Raw genomic sequence first — 22,380 nt, 5'->3', positions numbered from 1 at the left:
CGTGGAGCCATTTTAGAAGAAAAGTAAAAAGCTTATTCGCTACTAGTAAATGAAGCTTGCATTTTGTAAGAAAGCTCCAAGCTACCACTGGGTGTGTTCTTTAAACTCTCTCTGCAAACCTATGCATGCCAATGATATTTACTTTTGAGAAAATGCGTATATAGGATTGTAGCCTTGGTCGGCCTGAAGTGTGTGGAAAACCAATGGAGTCTCATAACCAAACACTCCACGTTCTGCTAGGCTCAATATGTGCTGGAGTGATGGCCCTCTGGTGAGGAAAACTTTGTGTCTCAGGTTTTGACTATTAGATGCAAAAATGCTCCATTTTTTAAGGCTTTCCTAGTAATCAGTGAAACGTAGGCTGCTGTTAGAGCAAGTTTCAACTTCCTGGGTTGCCTGGAAGCAGCTTAACCACATTCTGAGTCCTCCATTTTGAGGTTGAGAGGATAGGTAGAAATAGTCCCTCTTCTGTCTTCTTTACTCACCAGAGTCTTAGATTAGGTGTATGTTAATTTAGGGCTCAAACACACTGCGAAGTATCCTAACCATCTAGATGCCACTATGTGCAAGTGAGCCATTTGTTCAATGAGATCTAAACATATATGAATGAAATAAATTGTAGGAATGAGGCGGTGTGGCCCACATTCTCAAGAGGACAGTTTCTTGCTTGTTTTTTAAATTTTGAAGTAGCATATATTTCTCATAATCTTAAAAACCATAAAATAACACATTGTGTGGTCCAATCTCATTAAAAGGAAGGAACACATTTAATCTGAAAGGTTAAAACATATGCTTCATGTATTCCAAACTGCGTTACCCACCCCAAACACTACTCCCCTATGGGCCCCACTACCTGTGTGTTCAATAAAATCGCCCCATACTGTATAGAAGTTATCGTTTTTCTTTTGGCCTCTTGCTATCTGCAGTTTCCATGTTAGCTTTTCCAACAAAGCTGTCTGCCAGACTGCTTGAAACCACTTATCCATGGTCAACAGTTGCAATGTTCTCCATGTACTGGCTATGGTCGTTCTCGCCATGTTCAATAAATAAGATCTTTATTCCTAATTCTTGGCACTAACAGCATTCAGGTTTTCGTGGTTTTTTTTTTTTCATTTTTATGTATATTATAGGAAATTCCATGCATGTATTTATTTCAATTTCATAATTTTACCTGCACCATAATAATTGGGCCTCCGTTCTGGTAAAGATGAACCTTCATCTTTGGTAGTAAGACCCCCATCCATCTTTCTACAGCTGCCAAGTAATCTGGAAAAATAGAAAAGTTGAAAGTTATTAATTGTTTTATGCAAAAGTTGTTTATTTCCCCGTTGCTTAGTTCTTGAATGTCTATAAAATAATTAAACGTACGCAAATCATTCAAATTCCTGGCATTGCTAACATGAAGGCCGCCATGTTTCTCTTTACTTCAGCTCTCTGCCAAACCAAAAACCTCCATGTTTTGCTTAAAGTGTGGGCCAGAACTGAGTTACAGTCATGGTTTAGATGCTCAAAAATGGGAGTAGCCCTTGCTTGTCTCTTAAACTCTTCCATCACTGCTCCCCCAAAATGTGTAAAGAGCATTTTATGGGCTGATTCACACATTCAAGGTGTGTCTTCCATTTGCCCCCCTTCATGCCATCATTTCAACTATCCCTGGATATAGGCTAGAGAACTATAAAGTTACCTTTCTCTACTTAATCACATACCTGAGGTAAGCCATGAGATCACATGGGCACATGGGGGAGGGAGGATAACAACCGGCTCACAGGTATGAACTTCACATTTGACTTCTAGCAAGGTCGTCTTAAGTAATCATATTCAACACTGCGCATTTTCTTGAACTCGTTACCTGCATCAGAAGATCTAAGGACGATGGTTTCTTTTTCTAATAGCCAGGCAGGTAGACCTCCCTAGAAAGGAAAAAAGAAAACTATAAAATATACTTGGAAAGCAAAACCATATAAAGATACTTGCCTCAGAAAATATATGGATTTCCACCCGCTGGAAGCATCTACTATAATAGCCAGCCAGCAGGAATAGTATTATTTGTTCATTTAAGGCATTTTTATACTCCTTAATTTTTCACATTTCTAAGTGGTGTACATTTTTTGTCATCAGAGTTCATTTTATATTTATTTATATGAAATTAATAAAACTGTTAAAAACTGATAAAAACTACACTACTAGCATGGAGCTTAGAGCAGGGCTGCTCTTACCGGTGCCATCTTGCCCCTCCCTCTATGTGTGTGTGTATATAATTTATATATAATTTATATATTTATATATTTATAATTTAATTTAATTATTCAAATTTCTAGTGGTGTACATTTTTTGTCATCAGAGTTCATTTTATATTTATATATATATGTGTGTGTGTGTGTGTGTGTGTGTATAATTTATGATTTTCAGGTTTGTACATTTCAATAATTTTACAGACATTTTAACATTTCAAAACTTGACTTCCTTCCCCCTATTTCTGTGGTTCCTTAAATTCCTTAAATTTATTTTTAATATTTTCTGCATATCCAAATTAACTCTAAGTGGTGTACATTAAGACAATCCACAGAAAGCGGGACAATGAGGCAATTTTTTATTATTATCATCAAAACAAACATTATTTTAAAATGCCTGGAGGAAGAAGGAAGTCTTAGTCATGCATGTGACGTGCAGGAAGGAAGGAACCTTTCTAATCTCAGTTGGGAGGAGTTTCACAATCTTGGGGTTACTATGCTGAATTCACAGTCCTCATCTACTACTTAACAATGCAGGTGTATGAGCTGCCTGACCTAGTGCTCAGAGCTGGGTAAAAGAACCCTAAATTCAACATGAAGCCATGGCTCTGCCCCCAGCAGAGTTGTGTTGCACCACCTTCACCCAAATGGACAGTGGCCTCTTCAAAGGATTTTGAGGGCCATCCAAATGGCTCCATACCCTCAGAGGTGGCACAGCACGACACTTTGAGGGGCGTGGTATCAGGGCCGGCACACACACGAAGCAGGCTGAAGCTGCCACCTTGGGCAGCAGAAGCCTAAGAGGCACCTCTCCTCTGCCACCGGCGAAGTGGCGCCAGCTTTCACCAATATGTTGCCCAAATCTCGCAAGGTCTCGTGAGATCTTGCAGGGAACCCGCTGCTGCCGCTTTGTGGGCACTGCCATGCAACCGATGTAAGGAAGGCTTTGGTCAAACAGCCCCTTCCATGTTTGGTACTAAGTGGGTCTTAAAAATCTATCAGGGGCAAGTGGAGCAGAACTGAGGAGCAGGTCATGGAGAAGGTAGAAGAACAAAATCTGTCACCAAGGAAGGGTGATGGGACATAGAATTCAGCGTCACACGAGAACCAGTACTGTTTCTTTTTGATGCAGCAAGGTTCTAGTTGCTGACCCTGCAAAAATAGTCTGGAGAACAAATGGGCAAAGATTGGTAAAATCTTGATAGATGGCCCAGCCTCTGCTCCCTTTGACATTATCAAGATCACATCCTTTAAAATCTGCCAAATAGGGCTGGGTGAGATATTTTAATTTATCTTCCAAAACTGGTCTGAATATAATATCATATATAATACCATATAATATCATTATATCCGTTTCATAGTTTTTGACTTGGCAATATATCACAAATCATGATGGGTGTTAGAGCTGGGTGATATATTAACTTATCTTCCAAAACTGGTTTGAAGTCCATTTCAGTATATTGGTTTCATAATTTTTGACCTGGCAATATACTGTGTGTGTGTGTGTGTGTGTGTGCGCGCGCGCTATGCAAAAATCACAATGTGGGGAAAACCGTGAAGCCAGCCAATGCCTCTACATAGCTCCATCCTTATTTCAGGCATTGTGATATATACTGGAGTATTCTGATGTTTAGCTGGTGATACATCACGATGTTGAAAACCAGATATCGCCCAGCCCTACTGCTCAATACCATGATTGATGATAGCATCACATTATGCAGGAAAATCCTAGCACCCAAACTCATATAAGCAACTATATAAGCACTGATTCCAATACAGTGGTGCCTCGCAAGACGAAAAGAATCCGTTCTGTGATTCTCTTCGTCTGGCGGTTTTTTCGTCTTGCGAAGCAAGCCCATTGAAGGATTAGCGGATTAGCGCTATTAGCGGCTTTTATCGGCTTATCGGATCAGCTGATAAGCGGCTTAGCGGCTTAGAAAAAGGGGGGGAAAGGGAAAAAAACCCGCAGGAACTCGCAAGACATTGTCGTCTTGCAAAGCAAGCCCATAGGAAATTCGTTTTGCGAAGCACCTCCAAAACGGAAAACTCTTTCGTCTAGCGAGTTTTCCGTCTTGCGAGGCACCACTGTATTGACTTAAAACCACCATATTTTAAAATGGCTTTTCTTGATTTTCTTCTTTTTGTTGGACTCCAGCATGGCCAAGGAACTGAACCAAGACTATAGTTGAAGGAGCAGGTGGGATTGGACCAGTTTTGGGATGGAAATGAGCAGAGAAGCTGCATTTAGGGCATCACGGTATTCCACGTCCAGTATCTTGTGAATGTCAGTCAAACGTGAAAACCAAGAGCGTTTCCAGACTGTCACTATTCTTGGGTTTAGGGAAGCTTTTAATGTTTAATAGACTATTGTATTTTAATATTCTGTTGGAAGCTGCCCAGAGTGGCTGGGGAAACCCAGCCAGATGCGCGGGGTATAAATAATAAATTATTATTATTATTATTATTATTATTATTATTATTATTATTATTATTATTATTAATTGTTATTATTATTAATTGTTGTTGTTATTATTATTATTATTATTATTATTATTATTATTATTATTATTATTATTATTGGGATTCTATCCCACCCTGGCAAATTCAGGCTGTGCAGTTATAGCCAATTGGGAAAGCTTGCGCAGCAAACCTGCAACACAACTGCTTCTGCAAAAGATCAGACTTTTTGCAATACACTGGAAAGCGTGGGAGAACACGTCCTCTCGTGCAATGCCCTCTGGCCTCCCCACCAACAAATGAGGATAAATATTTACCATGTCCCATTCTGCACATATATATGGCCCAGCCCTCAGGATGACGAGCAAGCCAATCTCATCGGCAAGCCGCAGGAAACTCTCAAGGTCTCGATCACCAGCGAAGTTGTAAACTCCTGGCTCAACTTCGTGAAAGTTCCACGGGACATACCTGCAAATACCACATACGCCTCTTACGTTAGAATTACAAAAATGACACAAGCAGCAATATAATTGCACCTGAAGGAATTTCAGCTAACAGCCAGGTGGGATATGAAGTGCAGGTGTTCCTTTTTCTGAATGCATGAACAGGCCTTTGCACCAGAGGGTTCAGAGTTGGGTGGGAATTCATGCAAAGACTCTCCTGCATGTCAAAAGCATGCCTCTCCCTCTTAATTGTGCACCATGCTTGTGTGTTTTGATTTGTGCTTCCGTGCACAGAACTGCACACAGTACTTTTTCCTCTGCTTGTGGCTCCTTGGATCCAAGCTAAATGATTTGTTTTTCCGTAGATTCTTAACACAACTCGGGGGAAAGTTCTCTAACATGAGCAAAGCTTTTGTACAGTTGCCATTCGCTTTGACAAGGCTCGTGCAGGAGAACCTTTCAGTATAGACCAGGAGTTGGCAACCTAAGGCCCAGGGGCTGGATGCGGCCCAATCGCCTTCTCAATTGGGCCGCCTTCTCAATTGGGTCCAGTAATCAGCGTGTTTTTACATGAGTAGAATGTGTCCTTTTATTTAAAATGCATCTCTGGGTTATGTGTGGGGCCTGCCTGGTGTTTTTACATGAGCAGAATGTGTGCTTTTATTTAAAATGCATCTCTGGGTTATTTGTGGGGCATAGGAAATCGTTCATTTCCCCCCCAAAAAATAAAGTCCGGCCCCTCACATGGTCTGGGAGATGGTGGACTGGCCCACGGTTGAAAAAGATTGCTGGCCCCTAGTACAGACTGTGCTTTTCTCATGCATGATGAAGCGATTGTGCTGCTGGCTACTTCTGACAAGCTTTTCAGCATGTCAGAGCACGAATCTAGCTCTCTCTGGTGGCTCTATCTTAGAATCACACTTTGGGAGGGATATTGCTGTTGATAGGGATATTGCTGTTTTAGAGATGCAAAAGCGGCAAGGCTTTCACAAAAGCATAACACTAAAAAAGGTTTGTCATTATATCTGCTCTAAATAAGAATGCCGTTACTCATGGAGAAGGTATCAGAACAAAATCTGTCACCAAGGAAAGGTGATGGGGCATAGAATTCAGTGTCACACGAACACCAGTACAGTCTGTAACCTGAAGCGTATGTAACCTGAAGCATATGTAACCTGAGGTACCACTGTACTGTTTCTTTTTGATGCAGCAAGTTTCTAGTTGTTGAAGCTGCAAAAATAGTCTGGAGAACAAATGGGCAAAGCTTGGTAAATCTTGATAGATAGCATAGAATTTCCCCATGTCATAATAATAATAAGCAGAATGATCAAGTGCATCCAACTTTTGTTAATTTGCAGTTTATGCAAGTTGCAGAAAGCAACTTTTACCCCGGAGAAGCGTTTTGACTTACTTTAAAGCACAGCATACTGTTCTGCTTTTTTCCCCCCTTAAGAAGCAAATAGGCAGAAATGCATGACTGCGCCAATACATCTTGAACTGCCACAGCACAAGGAAGGCAGAAGCAATAAGCTGGATGCACATACCGTATTTTTCGCCCTATAGGACGCACTTTTCCCCCTCCAAAAATGAAGGGGAAATGTGTGTGCGTCCTATGGGGCGAATGCAGGCTTTCGCTGAAGCCTGGAGAGCGAGAGGGGTCGGTGCGCACCGACCCCTCTCGCTCTCCAGGCTTCAGGAAGCTATCCGCAAGCCTTGGGAGCTCCGCAGGTGTTCCTGTCGGGCTCCCAAGGCTTGCGGATAGCAGCCTCCAAACCTGACCTGGTTTGGAGGCTGGCGGTGGGGAAAGCAGCGCTTCTCCCCACCGCCAGCCCCACAAGCTCGGGGGACAGCGGGGAGGCGGAGCGCACCTTCCCGCTGTTCCCCGACTTCGTTTGGAGGCTGGCGGTAGGAGCTGCCTGCAGCCCGAAGCCTGGGGTGCGCTGAGCCACGCGCCCCGGGAAGATATCCGCAAGGCTGGGGAGACTGGCGCGACTTCCCGCCGGGCTCCCTAGGCTTGCAGATAGCAGCCTGTTCTGGGGGCTGGGGAAGCTCGGGCTTCCCCTGCCCCAGCCCTGCGCCTGGGGGGGAAATAATTTTTTTTTCTTTATCCCCCCCCCAAAAAAAAACCAGGTGCGCCCTATGGGGCGAAAAATACGGTATATATCTGCTCATTTTAGGTAGCAGTACCTTGCTCTGGAATAAACGGAAGTCAAGAGTAAACAACTGTATTACACCGCTTTCAGAATGTGTTCCTGGCTACCTTTTAGTTGGGAAACGGGCAACATCTCTCGAGAACTGGACTCCAGCCAATTTTTCTCCTACAATTATAGTGAGTTTCATGTATTGCTACACCTTCTGGCTCTTTGCCAATGAAGTCAATATATCGTTATCTTCAGAGGATGCCTCACCCCTTTTAATGGTTGCCTGAGAACCACTCTTGCTACCTACGTTTGGATGGCATCAAGACCTGCCATCTTCATCTTCAAGAGGCGGTCTTTCCAGTAGTACCGGGGAACTCGGGAGTAATGGAAGCTGCCCGAGATGTAACGGAATGGTTTCCCATCCTTGAGGAAGCAGTTGTGGGCATAATCGATCCCAAAGCTTCTCTGGGATGTGACCTGTGAAGATATGTTAGGTGGACAGGAGCTTTAGCTTTCGGGAAAGAACATAATTCCCCCCCCCCAATTTTTTTTATTGATTTTCCAAATATTTAACAAATGCAACATAACATAAGAAACAAAACATATAGAAAACAAACAAACATAGACAATTTCTTCCAATCCAAATCCAAGCTAATTTCCATTGTTAAGTGACTTCCTCACATCCTTCCTAACTGATTTTCATTAAATCTCATTTTAGCAATTTTCCAATACTCATTTTCTAATACAATTAACTAATTCAAATTACTAACTTCCTTCCTTTTCATCATAATCTCAACCCATAGTATTCTACAATTCAACATATCTTAATCCTAAATCAATTTTTATTTTATTTTATTTTTTAACACAAGCAGAGACATGGGCCTTCCATGCTAGGAGAGGGAGGCACGCTTTCCTCTAACCAACATTTTGCCACCTCCGGTCTAGAATTTATTCGTTTAATACAAAATAGTAACAGCACTGTAACAATTCAGAACTGACCACCGCAGATACAAGACCCAAAACGCACCGCCGTGCTGATAAAACATTACCAGAACTACTATTTTAACCTTTACAGCAGGAGTGGGGAGCATGCAGCCCCCCCCCAAATGTTACACTGGACACGAAAGCCCCGGCATAATTATTTCTGCCAAATCATTAGCTTTGTGTACCAGCACTGAACTATTCAATCCTAAAAGAAACATCTATAAATCAATTATCTCTACAAAATCAGCATTTCTTTTTTTAAAAAAAGAATTACAGTGGTACCTCGGGTTAATAACTTAATTCGTTCTGGAGGTCCATTATTAACCCGAAATTGTTCTTAACCGGAGGTACCACTTTAGCTAATGGGGCCTCCTGCTGCCACCACACGTCTGTTCTCATCCTGAAGCAAAGTTCTTAACCCAAGATACTATTTCTGGGTTAGCAGAGTCTGTAACCTGAAGCGTCTGTAACCTGAAGCATCTGTAACCTGAGGTACCACTGTACATTGCTACCTTCCGCTTTTTCTTTCAACCCTCTTATTTTAATATTTTTCTTTCATTACCCTATTCTATAGGTGCATGCCTTTAGGTCTATATTAGCTGTCCTCTCTCTCCCAACCCTGATCTTTTTATGTCTTGATCTTCACATCCCACCAGCCTTAAAAGCCCCGCCCTCGCTGCCCAGTTTAGCTTGAACCCATTTCTCAGAACACCTGCCTGATGCCACCTCTCATGGTTTAAAAGCCAACTTTTCTATGACATCTTTGGAACAATCTCCTAGTTCCCATGCCCTACAGGTAGCTAAGCATAAACATAACTGAAATAATCACAGATTGCTTCACCATTTCCCCGACTCTGCTTTCTTTGTTGATCCCTGTACTGATTTTTAGACTGTAAACTCAAGTCAGAGACCTGTCCTCCTCTTGCATTCCATCCACCACCATGCACATGGACAGTGCTATATAATTAAATATCTACTTACTAATCACTCTACCGTACTTCTCTATTTCAGGCAGAAGTTGCAAGTTCTTTCCTGTGGTCATGTACTAAAATAAGATTTTAATTCCACCAAAACAGTCTCATTTAAGTTCTTCCACAGCATGACTTAGTTCTTCCACAGCATGACAAGATAGCAATCCTACCGCAAGGTCCACTTGGGATGAGCAGGTACAGAATAAATAAAAATTTTAAAAATTAAAAAATCGTCCAGTAGCACCTTAGAGACCAACTAAGTTTGTTCTGGGTATAAGCTTTTGTGTGCATGCACACGTCTTCAGATACACTGAAAGAGAAGTCACTAGACCCTTATATATAGTGGGAGGGTGGGGTGGGGTTTTTCTCAGAAGTAGGAGATGGGTGATTGACTCAATGGGTATGGTAAACTGTTGGACTGTTAACAATTACACTTAGTCCTGTGGGGGAAAAGCAAGGGATAGTAAGCAGGCGACTAAAAATAGCTTTAGCATATGTCATGAGACAAGAATCCAATATCCAATATCTCTATGCAGACCAGGTCTCTCCATAGTTTTCAGTTTAGTAATAAGTTGAATGTATGTTGCTGGGGAAGAGACGCCTCTTTGTAGTCAGGGCTAGATCTGAGTCTTCTTTTAATTTGTATACCACTTTCCACAAAAGGAGATTGTGTTCAGAGTAGGTCACAATACACAAAGCAGAAGCAGCAATACACAACACACCAAAAGCCACTGTCAGGGAACTGCCATCGGAGCATCAGGCGGTGGAGGGTCTCAGGGAGGAAGAAAGAGACTCAACAGCTGAGGCAGGAACCAGCAGGGGGAGGAGTGGATCTCTGAGGGAATGCGAGCAGGAGGGAGGGCTCAGAGACGCTTCCAGCGAAAACAGTGGGGAGGTATCTGAGTCTCCCATAGGGAGACCCACACCTCGCCGGAAACTGTCACGCCGTGAGTCCAGGAGACGCGTTTCCGTTAAGGAGCTTCTTTGCTGGAAACGCTTCCGCAGACAGCCACTGTCAGACTCTACGAGTGACTAAGAGCAGACATGTTTGTGGAGCTCTGTCACACACAGAGGTTTGTGGAGTCGCACAAACTCTGAGGGAGCACGATTTTACACACAAGCAGCTAATCATCCCATTACAGCAGTCTGACAGTCTCTGTACGCTGCCTGTGCAGGAGAAAGCATCATGAGCGAACCAGCCGGAACCGGAGGAGCAGGAGTTGGCGCTGGTCCAAGCTTGGAAGAAAGGTACCGAGCGTTGGAAGTCCAACTTGCGCTGCAGACGGCGAGGCTTGAGGAGAGAAGGGCTCAGGATGCAGACAAGAAGGGGAGAGCCACTCAGTTCCCCAGAAAGGTACCAGGATTGGTGCAGAAGTTTGGGGGGGACCCCAAGGATTACCATGCCTTTAGGACAGAGATGCAATATGCCATTAATGTGCAGTTCGATGAGTTCCCTGATGAGGAATCGCGAGTTGCTTTCGTAATTGGGCATCTTGAGAAAGGGGCGCGGGACTGGGTTCGACCCCTAATGGCAACGCACAATGACGTCCTAAAGGACACGATGAAGTTCTTTAGAGCAATGGATATCATGTTTTCCAGCGATATTGAGGAAGGGGTGGTGCGCAGACAGCTAATGGCTTGCAAGCAGGGAAGCCGATCTGTCCGTGAGTACTGGACTGAGTTTACCATGCTGATTCACAGACTGGGTTGGGATTTATCGGCGGCACCTATTCAGATGCTATTTGAAGAAGGTCTTTCTTCGGCTGTGAAAGACGAGCTGTCCCGGAGCCCCAGGGCGGTGTCTATGGATCAGCTGACCAAATCTGCGCTGACCATAGGAGCGCGTCAGGAGGCAAGAGCCTTGGAGAGGCGGGAAGGGAGAGGGGAACGTTGGAAGGAGTTCCGCATTCCAGACATTCCTGAGCCAGCTTTCCCGCCGGCAGAGCCGATGGAAATCGGAACAGCGCGCGCGCGCGCATTTTCAAAACCCAGTGAGGGGGTTAAGAAGGAGGGAAAAGGCGCCCGGAAATGCTATCTCTGCCAACAGCCAGGCCACTTTGCCAGAGTCTGCCCCCAGAGGAAGGAATGGCAAGGGATGGTGGGAGCTGTTGAGGGAGGAGAGCAGGGAGAAACGGAGCAGGTAAAAGCCAACGCCTGGTTGCCACAGTCGGGGCACTGCAGCCAGGCCAAAGAGCAGTGAAAGTGCCCGTGCCAGAAGCTCCTCAACCTGCTCTAGTTATTGATGTGTCGCTAGAGCTGCAAAATGGACACCCCCTAAAAATAAAGGCGCTGTTGGACTCAGGCAGCTCCTGCAATTTTATGAGCAAGGAGTTTGCTGCTGAACACCAGATACAGACGCTCCCTTTAAGCAACCCCCTGCAGGTGACCACGATCGATGGCAGGGAGTTGTTGGGAGGAGGAGTCAGCTTGCAGACCGTCCCAATGATAATGAGGGTGGCAAGGCACACAGAACTGATAGCGTTTAATGTGGCCACCTTGGGAGGCGCTCCCATTATTTTGGGAATGAGCTGGCTAGCGCTACATGATCCGCTGGTGGGCTGGCATCAAAGAGTGGTTTCCTTTGGTTCAGCACATTGCTTAGAACACTGCAAAGGGGAAAAGGGTTCAGCAGGGGCCCAAGCCACCCTAGCAGGGACAGAAGTATTGGAGAAGGTGAAGGTACCACCACAGTATGCAGATCTCAGCGATGTGTTCAGTGAGAAGGAAGCTGACCAACTACCCCCTCATAGGCCCTTTGATTGCCAGATCAATCTACTCCCTGGAGCACAGCTTCCTGTGGGCAAGTTGTATGCCATGTCAGACAGAGAAATGCAGGAGTTGCGAGAATTTATTGACAAGAACCTGAAGAGGGGCTTCATCAGAGAGTCCAAAGCAGCGGGGGGTAGCCCAGTGTTTTTTGTGGATAAAAAGCACACGGACAAGCCGAGACTTGTATGTGATTTTAGGAGGTTAAATGCAGTGACTGAACCAGTGACTTTCCCTATGCCCAGGATTGATGATATTTTGACCAGGGTGAGGAAGGGAAAGATTTTTACAAAGCTGGATCTAAGGGGGGCGTACAACCTGATACGTATAAGGAAAGGGGATGAATGGAAAACCACCATGTTTACCCCTTTGGGGGCATTTGAATATCTCGTTATGCCTTTTGGATTACAAGCCGGCTCAGCGTGCTTTCAATCTTTTATGAACCACGTACTGGGTCCTTTGCTCTACAAGAATTGCGTTGCCTTCCTAGATGATGTGTTGGTGTATTCGGAGAATGAGGAGCAACATGTGAGAGACGTCAGAGAAGTGTTGAGCAGGCTGCAAGCCAACAGGCTGTGGGTGAAACTGGAGAAGTGTCAGTTTCATACCAAGGAGGTGGAATTCCTGGGGTACCGCCTGTCAGACAAGGGATTGGCCATGGATCCCGGTAAGGTGCAGGCAGTGCTGGACTGGAAAACACCCAAAACCAAGAAGGATGTGCAGAGGTTCCTAGGGTTTGGAAACTTTTATCGTAAGTTCATCCGAAACTTCGCCCACCTGACGGCGCCCATTACGGACTGTCTCAGCAGTAAAAAGAAGTTTGTATGGACGGCGGAGGCGGAGCGAGCGTTTGAGGAACTGAAGAGGGCCTTCGCCTCGGAAGAACAACTTCTGCATGTGGACTTACGAAAGAAGCTGAGGGTCGAAACAGACGCATCTGACAGAGCCATAGGGGCGGTGCTTCTTCTGCAGTCGGGGAAGGAGGAGTCAGAGTGGCGACCGTGTGCCTTCTTTTCGCGAAAGCTGAACAAATCCGAGAGGAACTACACGGTGTACGACCGGGAACTTCTTGCTATTCATGAGGCTTTCCGGAAATGGAGGCACCTGCTAATTGGTGCACAACATAAGGTGCAAGTGTGCACGGACCATAAGAATCTAGAGTATTGGAGAACTGCGCGAGTGCTCAACCAACGGCAGTTGAGATGGGCCCAGGAGTTCTCCAAATTTAACTTTGAGATTTGTTACGTGCCAGGCCCAGAGAACGTTAGGGCGGACGCTCTCTCACGCAAACCTGAATATTTGGAGGGGGAGGGAGCACCCGAAGAGACCCATGTCATTCCAGAGGACCGCTGGGTGTGTGGGGCGGCATTGGTGGGGCAAAGGGAGTTGGTAGAGGGTACGGTGCATGATGATTACGCCCAGGACAAACTCAGGGGTCTCAGGAGGGAGACAGACAAACCCGGGGGTTTTGAGGAGAGAAACAGGGCATTGTACTACAAGGGAGCGTTATATATACCCGAAGGGGAATTGAGGGAGAAGGTACTCAAGCAACTGCACGATAGCCCCACAGCAGGGCATTTTGGGCAACACAAAACCATGTGGCTGGTTACCAGGGAATTTTGGTGGCCCAAGGTCAGGGAAGATGTGCGGGAGTATGTGAGAGGGTGTGAACAATGCCAACGAGCCAAGGGGGAGAGGCGGGCACCAGCAGGTTTATTAGAACCACTACCCACACCTGAAAGACCGTGGGAAGCAGTGGCCATAGATTTTATGACTGATCTGCCAAGGTCTAGAGGGAAAACAGCCATCATGGTTGTGGTAGACCTGTTAACCAAAATGGCCCACTTTATAGCCTGCTCACATGCGGTCACAGCAGAAGAAACAGCCAAATTGTTTGTAGAAAATGTGTTTAGGTTGCATGGCGCCCCCTTGAGGGTGGTTTCAGACCGAGGGAAACAATTTACTTCCAGGTTCTGGAGGAAGCTCATGAGCTTACTGCATGTTGAGGTTAATTTCTCAACGGCCCGTCATCCAGAAACCAACGGGCAGGCGGAAAGAGCTAATGGTGTTCTCCAGCAATATTTGAGGTGTTATGTGAATGACAGAGAGAATGATTGGGTGGAGAAGCTGGCGTTGGCAGAATTTGCCTACAACAATGCAGAGAACGTGTCCACGGGGATGAGCCCCTTCTTGGCTAATCACGGGTGCCATCCCAGAGCCTTCCCAGGGGGGGAAGGGGAGAACTGGAGCATTCCAGCTGCAGAACAGTTCGTTGAAGAAATGGAAGCGATCCATCGCCAGCTCCAACTCAACTTAAACAGGGCTAAGGAGGAATATAAGAGGCAGGCAGACAAAAACAGAAGGGAAGGTGAAAGCATCAGGGTGGGGGACCAGGTGTGGCTGTCAACCCAAGGGTTGCCATTCAAAGGGGGTTGTAAGAAGTTAAGACCCAAAAGGCTGGGACCATTTGAAGTCATGCAGCAGGTCAACCCAGTGGCTTTCAGGCTCCGGTTACCGAACCACATGAAGCTGCACCCAGTTTTCCACAGGTCATTGCTGTCACCGTATAAAGGGGACAGTGAAGGGAGGGTCACTAGGGGACCAGCAATGGAGGAGAAGGAACACAGCTACCATGTAGCGGAGATCCTCGATTCCAGGTGGAAGGGAGATCAAGTTGAGTATTTGGTAATGTGGGAAGGGGAACCGGAGTCGGAAAACACCTGGGTTAGGGCAGAGGATGTCAATGACGATTTTTTAATAGAAACTTTTCATCAGAGGTTCCCACGCAAACCTCAGCCTGTAGCGAGGTTCCGAAGGAAATACTTTGCCACCACCGACGAGGAAGAGGAGTTGGAGGGGTTCACAGATTCCGAAGAGGAGGAGGATTCAGCGAGCCAGGACGGCGATCGATGGAGGGAATTGTTCGAGACGTCTGAAGATGAAGAAGATTCTTTTCGGGGTTTTAACCCTTCACCTCCCAGGGAAGAGGAAATGGGAGGGGGTGAGGGGGGCCCTGGAGGGGAGGTGGATGTCAGGGAACTGCCATCGGAGCATCAGGCGGTGGAGGGTCTCAGGGAGGAAGAAAGAGACTCAACAGCTGAGGCAGGAACCAGCAGGGGGAGGAGTGGATCTCTGAGGGAATGCGAGCAGGAGGGAGGGCTCAGAGACGCTTCCAGCGAAAACAGTGGGGAGGTATCTGAGTCTCCCATAGGGAGACCCACACCTCGCCGGAAACTGTCACGCCGTGAGTCCAGGAGACGCGTTTCCGTTAAGGAGCTTCTTTGCTGGAAACGCTTCCGCAGACAGCCACTGTCAGACTCTACGAGTGACTAAGAGCAGACATGTTTGTGGAGCTCTGTCACACACAGAGGTTTGTGGAGTCGCACAAACTCTGAGGGAGCACGATTTTACACACAAGCAGCTAATCATCCCATTACAGCCACAATAATGAGTATGTTTTAATTTAATCTTTTTAATGCATTTCAACAATTTCAACAGCAATTCACAGATCAAAACATAACACTCCAATACAGAAATCAATGCAAGAACTCTGGATAAATATGAAAGTGCCACCATACAAAAGCAGAAAATAATGGGAATTTTTAAAAACACAACATTCTGGTTTGACAACTTATCTCACAACCTTGTTGTTTCACCGTCTCTTACCTGGGGCAATGTTACACACCCCAAACGTAGGCTATTCTCAGAGTTTTCATTAAAGTTTCAGGGGCGTTTCAAAGGTAGCATCCCAATAAACTATTAAATTTTGTACTTCATCTTATTCATTATAATTATTCTTTATTAATTTAGATACCACTTTAATTTCAAAACAGGGCTTGGTAACAGAAGTAATAGAAGATTCCATGACTTGCAGGTCTAAGTACCTGCTCAGCAGTATCCCAGAGAAATCGTGGCATTTTATGAACAAGAAGATGCACTGCACAAGCCAAATGAAATAAATTATTTCATACTGATTGAGTGAGAACGCAGAATTATCTCAGTTATTTCTGCTCTACTTCCCAATCTCATTGGCATTCCATAATAAAACGTCCCTGGGCTAACGTACACAAAAGTGTTTTGTCCGACCTTGTACAAGCCAACAAAGAATGGATTCAAGAAATAGGCAGCAATATTCAGAGGAAATATCTGCCCTCCGTGAGTATGCCCAGACAAGATCAAATTTATATCTGGCCGAGCTTGGAGAGCCCATTTAGCAGCAAGTGGCTGGTGGGCAAGAAGAATGATGGCATGATCTGTGCCACAGCCTCCAAGAGCCTTATTTAAATCCATCCCATGGCCAGGGTAATGCATAGCAGTAGCCTCAATATCGTCTACCCCTGCCAGACAAAACCAATCGGTGCTCCTACCCTTGGGGGACATAATCTTGACGTTCTCATTATGCAGAGGGCGGATGTTTAGTGATTTCAGCACTTCAAACCAACTGTTGACATCAGAGGTATAGTACTCATGGTTTCCTGTGACAAAATAAGTTCCCAGTGGGGAGTTAAGCATGCCAAGAGGTTTCACAGCATGCCCAAGGCCTTCCACGTCAGAATCAGTCAAGTCACCCACAATCACCGTGATATCCGGTTTCAAGGCCCTAACCATTTTTACAACCATTTCCAGTTTGGTCTTGCCAATGGTTGGCCCCAGGTGAATATCTGAAAGCAAGACCACCTTCAACTGGTCCATAGACGGTGGCAGTTTGTGAAGAGGAATCACTACTGACTTCACTGCAGGTGGTTGGGAAGCATTGAGGAGTCCCAGAACAGTCAACACAACTGTCAACACAACCGCTAGAGCTGGCTTTATTGCCAGTTTGGCATTTTTACTGGCACTGCCCATCTTTGCCTGTCTTTGGAGCAAGAGATTATAAACTTGTTCCAAAGAGCCTAGGACGAAGAGGCAGAATATAAGGAGGATGTACCCTCCAAGGCAGGTATGAGCAGCTAAAGAAAATAAATATGGTTCCTCTGCAACAAGCAGCAGAACTGTAAAAAAGCTCGAGTGTGCCAAAATCAGGAACATTAACACAGCTGTTTTCCATAAGGTGAAACAGGACAACATGGGAGTTGGTGATCTGTAGAACACGGTCACAAGGCTTCTCCATATGTGAAGCGATCCTATGAACATCAGGGCGTTAGCAAATAGTAACATCTGCAGTCTGACCAGCCACCTCAAACGCTTCTCCTCAATCCTGTCAGCCAAAAGTGTCCGAGATGCTATCATGGAGAAGAAGACAATTCCAGCAACTGCTGCAGCCTTAGTTTTAAGGGACAACTGTTTGAAGATCATCTTTATTCTTGAATGGTCCCAGATTCTTCCTTGTTCTCCTACAATATTTTCCAGCAGGCAACAATGTAGCTCCGGAGGGATTTCTTGGTCTGAAACCCAGTAATACCATCAGCTCTGGATAATAAAGAACATTCCCTAGTGTAGAAACCAGGAAAAAGGAACCAATGACACACAGCAATTGTGACACTACATTTTATGATTAAAAAAACTATTACTGTCTTGAAAATATTTTCAAAACACGTTGAATTAGAAGTACAGTGGAACCTCGGTTTTTTAGCATCTTGGAAGCTGAACGATTTGGAACACGAATGCCGAAAACCCAGAAGTGAATGCGTCCATTTTTGAACACGCCTTGGAAGTCGAACAACTTCTGAGGCACATTTCTCCATTTTCTCAATGGAATTTGCCGACCGCTCATTGCGCCTCGGTTGTCGAACATTTTGGAAGTCAAACAGTTTTCTGGAATGGATTACGTTTGACAACCGAGGTATCACTGCATATGCAGGAGCAGAATTTTGAGCTTCAGAAAGTGTAACCGTCCGATTCAAAAACCTCCACATTTATTGTGCCGTTTGAGAAGCTCATCGGCCAGAACAGGGAGATCTGGTCCAGAAGAGCAAGGGGGTGGTTTTTGGCCACAGGGCTCTGGAATGTTCCCTCCCTCCCTTGGAAGCCTCTCCTCAGAAGCCGGCTGGTACGCATGAGTACTTCTGAGCCCCAAGGGAGGACTTTTTTTTTGAGAAAAGTGGCACTTCCTGGAGTTCAGCCATCTCCTCCCTCGGTCCTCCCTTGGGGCTCAGAAGTACTCACGCGTACCAGCCGGCTTCCAAGAAGAGGCCTCCAGCGACTCTGTGCAGCACATTTATGTCCACAATGTATTCTTACTTTGTAAATTATAGGCGTCAGGTGTATAACCAGTTTCCACAAGAATCAGAAACGATCCTTCTCTGAACCAATTCAACTACAGCTAGCAGTTCATAAGTAGTGTCCCCACCCTCAAAGTTTACTCAGCTTTCGGAAATATTGTCTCATTTTGTGGGTTCAGCACCACAAACTGATACAGATACAATGGATGCTCTAGGAATGTATCTCATATTGTTCAGATGGTCCTGGTTAGCAGTGGCACCAAAATGACACATCACAGCTAGGTGAGGCGAGAAAGGAAAGGGGTGATTGCTACACAGGGTGAGTCAATTCCTGTTCCTGCATGATGTTTTTGTCCCACAGCAGCTGCAGCATCAGCTAACACAATCCCAAATGGCACAAACTCAGAAAACTTTTAAAAAAAACACATCACGAACACATCAGTCACACAAACACAAATGTTATGTTGTCCACCCTGGCCAGTATAATCTTGACAAAATCTTGTAATCGTGAACTTTTTTGTGGTCTCATTTGTGGCACATGACCAGGGCTTGTCTAAGACCTGTCAATGCCTGAGGCGGAACTTCCCCTGCCGCCCCCATGATGGAAGGGGGCACAAGGCTCTGGAAGCCCCTCTCCATCTCCTCAAGCCTTGCCTGCTCACCAGGCTGTGCCGAGGGAGGGGTGGGGAACTTCAGAAAGTGCTGCTCTTTAAGGAGAAGTACTTTCCTAAGTTCCTTTCCAGGAGAACAAAGTGCCCTTCTGCCACTGCTGAAGCCTCCCTTACCTGGGTTGCTTCTGCAGTGGCAGTGGGGCGATGTGCTCATGTGAGCGCCGCCTCTTCCATTTCTGCCGCCCGAGGCGGCTGCCTCATCTAGTGTCGTGGATGGGCCGGCTCTGAACAAGAAGACTGCTCCTTACAATTAGGCAATATAGCAGACAAGAGTATGCTTGTAATTCACAAGTTCAGATCTTTGACATGGTTGTAGCCATTGTGATTCCACTCTTCTCAACAAGGATGCTTTGTTTAAGCTATTGTTTCCCATGCGTAATGCTTTGGGGACCTTAACGTTGTTTGTTAGTTACTGTTTTGCCCAAACATGCCAATGGTTTTTTGGGATTGTCCAAAATTATACTTTCCACCGTAGCAAAGCTCATGAAAGCAAGATAATGTAACATGCACTTGTACTAACAAAGCGGCAATTCCTGTTCCTAAAACTAATGTAGGAAAAAATTATGCTGAGGTTGCGTCCATGTAAACTGGCTAGAAATAGCAATGTGCAACATCAAATACTATTAAGAGTCAAAGTTGGTTGCTGTTAAAAACTACAACACTGTCTGCTTGCTTATTCTAATCAGTGACAGCAACACCTAATAGCCTCTAGCAAAAGGTAACATCATACTGGATTAATAAATGCATACTGTATGTAAAGTAGCAGGTGAACAGATATCTTGCTTCCTTTTATGTTACTGCTAATGAGCTGCATTAGAACAGAGCCTAGGGCTTGCCATTCAGAAGGTTGGTGGTTCAAATCCCCATGACAGGGTGAGCTCCCATTGCTCGGTCCCAGCTCCTGCCAACCTAGCAGTTCGAAAGCATGCTGGCCACATGACCCGGAAGCTGTACGCCGGCTCCCTTGGCCAGTAAAGCGAGATGAGCACCACAACCCCAGAGTCAGCCACGATTGGACCTAATGGTCAGGGGTCCCTTTACCTAATGAGCTGCATTATTATTTAAATATTTCAACACAGTAGAATGATAAAGACCTGTGTAGATAAATCCAATAAATAATAAAATAAATTGAACCAAAGAATCAGGGAGGACTACACAAATACAGAAGAATAAAACAAAATTCAATATTTTAAAAAGTGGAAGCTACAGATTTTAACCAACAATTAAACATATAAAAACATCACAGAATCTATCGCAGACATGCAATTCTAGAAAGGAAAAGCCATGGGACAATTTAGGTAGAACGTATTTTCAAAGTTTCCTAATTTACCTCAATTTTTTAAAAGTATGTAACATCACAAAAAATACAGAATGTGCAAAGGGTCATAAAATCATTTTACAGGTGAAGAACTAAGAAGGAATGCAACTCCAAAAGGTAGTTTCTCAATCAGCCATAGTTCCAATATAGGAAGCTGGGGGGGGGGAGCAGCTTAAAGAAGGGGCACTTCCTAGCAAGGTGTTTGGAACTACATTGGTCAGTCTGTTGAGACTACCTAGCTAGACCTCTGGATTAGTAAAGCGCATGGGGAACTGACAACCCCTGCGTGGTTTTGCTGATCCATCAGTCCTGCTGCAAAACCACCCAGCCACTTGTAAGTCCTGAGATTACATGAAGCTCAAGGGTCCCAGAACTTCTCTCCCAGACTACCATACAATGCAATAAGGTAAAAGGTAAAGGGATCCCTGACCATTAGGTCCAGTCGTGAGCGACTCTGGGGTTGCGGCACTCATCTCACTTTATTGGCCGAGGGAGCCGGCGTACAGCTTCCAGGTCATGTGGCCAGCATGACTAAGCCGCTTCTGGCGAACCAGAGCAGTGCATGGAAACGCCGTTTACCTTCCCACCGGAGCGGTACCTATTTATCTACTTGCACTGGGAGCTCCACCCTGTTGCAGGGATTTGAAGCGCCGACCTTCTGATCGGCAAGTCCTAGGCTCTGTGGTTTAACCCACAGTGCCACCCCGTCCCTTATACAATGCGATACTGGCTAGCATTGATTTATTTCACTTAAAATGCAACAGGAAGTCTTTCAACCTGTCACCTGCTTTCCAAAGTCCACTCGTGGCTCGCTCCCTTCCTTTGCTAGAGACAGGGGAGTAAATTCGTTTTATAGAGCACTCTGGGAGTTCAGCAACAGAGGAAAAGCAGTAGGAGCAATTCGTGTTGTAACGCTGTTTGGGAGCTCACGGCCTCAATCTTGTGTGGATCTCTGGGCTAGGCGAAGATAAGGGTGTTTTCATGTACACAGAGCAAAGCAGCCGAAGCGAAACACACCCTTTTGCAACTCTGGCTATTTTCTGTGCGCTTCCTCAATCAGAATTCTGCTCAAAACCTTATGCAGTCCTCGCAGATCCCTCTGCTAAGGCTCGGTTCCCTCCTGTTCTTCACACCCCCGACCCGGCCAGCCCTCATCGTACAGGAGACCCACCCACTTGCATTCAGAGATGGCGGTGCGTGGAATTGAATTGCACTGCGCTCACCATAACGCAGCAGACCCACAACCCTCCACTGCTCCGGGGAGCCCAGTGCGGAAATGCAAAAGAGTGCCTTTCTCCTGCGCAAGAAATAACCAAGGCTACGATCGGGGAAATGGGGAGGGGGATATAGCAGCAGCAATATCAACTTACAGGTGATCCAAATCCCGCATGCAGAAGCTGCAGTAAGAGCAGAGCAAACATTGCGGCAACCCAAAAAAACCCAGATGATGGGAAAAGGATGGTCGTTCCAGCTTCAGCCCTCTGACCGCCTGACTTTGGAGTCAGCTGACTGGAGCTTCCGCCTCGGGTTCCCCCAACCAGCCAATTGCAATGCGGGGAAAAAAGGAAAGAAGAGGTGGGGAGGGGAGAGGGAGGAAAAGGAAAAAGGTGACGCAGGTTTTCAAACCATTTGCCAGCTTCATTTTATTTTTCTTCATCACGTCTATTCATGGCCGATGCTGCCCTTGAAGGACGTAAATCACCCAAAAGGCATTTGCAATAAAATACCATTGCAATGAAGGGGGGGGGGCACACATTTTTATTCTGCAACTGAAAGCAGTAAAATTCCTGCATTGCTTTGTGTGTGTGTGTGTGTGTGTGTGTGTGTGTGTGTGTGTGTAAAATAGTAAAACATCAGACGTTGAAAATTTCCTGATAAAGGGCTGCCTTCAGATATCTTCTAAAATAAGGTTACCATGTTTTTTTCAAAGAATCTGGGGATACTTTTTTTTTAAAGAAAACAGTTTATTTTTAAAAAAAGATTAAGAAGTAATATCTTCTCTTCTGTGGTCTCCTCTGTCGCACGGCCTTCCTCTGGGTCCCAGCTTGCTCTCTTGGAGCACTAGGTGCCGTGGAGTAGGCTCAGACCAGGCCTGGGCTCAGCCACGTGTCCTTGCCCTCCTGGTCCTCTCCTACCTCTCCTCAGTGGCAGTGGCAGTGGCAGCAGCGCAGCAAGGTCAGGGCTCCCCTCTTTTTTCTCCTTCCTCTTTCTCTCTCTTCCTTCTCCTCCTCTCCTCC

At 45.6% G+C, this 22,380-nt stretch overlaps 2 protein-coding genes across 3 annotated transcripts in view; both read right to left on the bottom strand.

The window, feature by feature from the left end:
* The window catches only part of GLB1 (galactosidase beta 1), a 44,255-nt gene extending 22,613 nt beyond the window's left edge, over positions 1–21,642 (bottom strand). The window contains exons 1-6 of one of the 2 annotated variants that reach the window (XM_081164602.1): positions 21,514–21,642; positions 9,238–9,408; positions 7,580–7,749; positions 5,006–5,156; positions 1,850–1,910; positions 1,172–1,266 (exon numbers count right to left, since the gene is read on the bottom strand). In XM_081164602.1, the coding sequence (XP_081020728.1) occupies positions 1,172–1,266; positions 1,850–1,910; positions 5,006–5,156; positions 7,580–7,611 (339 nt within the window). In that variant the 5' untranslated portion in view covers positions 7,612–7,749; positions 9,238–9,408; positions 21,514–21,642. The remainder of the gene's footprint in view (positions 1–1,171; positions 1,267–1,849; positions 1,911–5,005; positions 5,157–7,579; positions 7,750–9,237; positions 9,409–21,513) is intronic. The other variant, XM_081164601.1, reaches the window with a different exon arrangement.
* Positions 15,446–21,651, bottom strand: TMPPE (transmembrane protein with metallophosphoesterase domain). The gene is made up of 2 exons (XM_081164772.1): positions 21,514–21,651; positions 15,446–17,423 (listed from the first exon to the last, which is right to left on the bottom strand). The coding sequence occupies exon 2, from the start codon at positions 17,286–17,288 to the stop codon at positions 15,954–15,956; it is 1,335 nt and encodes a 444-aa protein (XP_081020898.1). The 5' UTR covers positions 17,289–17,423; positions 21,514–21,651; the 3' UTR covers positions 15,446–15,953.
* Positions 21,652–22,380: the final 729 nt, after the last annotated feature.

Source organism: Podarcis bocagei (genome assembly GCF_964188305.1).
Source record: "Podarcis bocagei genome assembly, chromosome: 12".
Classification (NCBI taxonomy): domain Eukaryota; kingdom Metazoa; phylum Chordata; class Lepidosauria; order Squamata; family Lacertidae; genus Podarcis; species Podarcis bocagei.
The sequence above is the reverse complement of the archived record's forward strand: the minus strand, read 5'-3'. Positions and strand labels throughout refer to the sequence as shown.

Coding starts and splice junctions, on each gene's coding strand:
- TMPPE (XM_081164772.1), bottom strand. CDS start 17,288: ATGATCTTCAAACAGTTGTCCCTTAAAACTAAGGCTGCAGCAGTTGCT.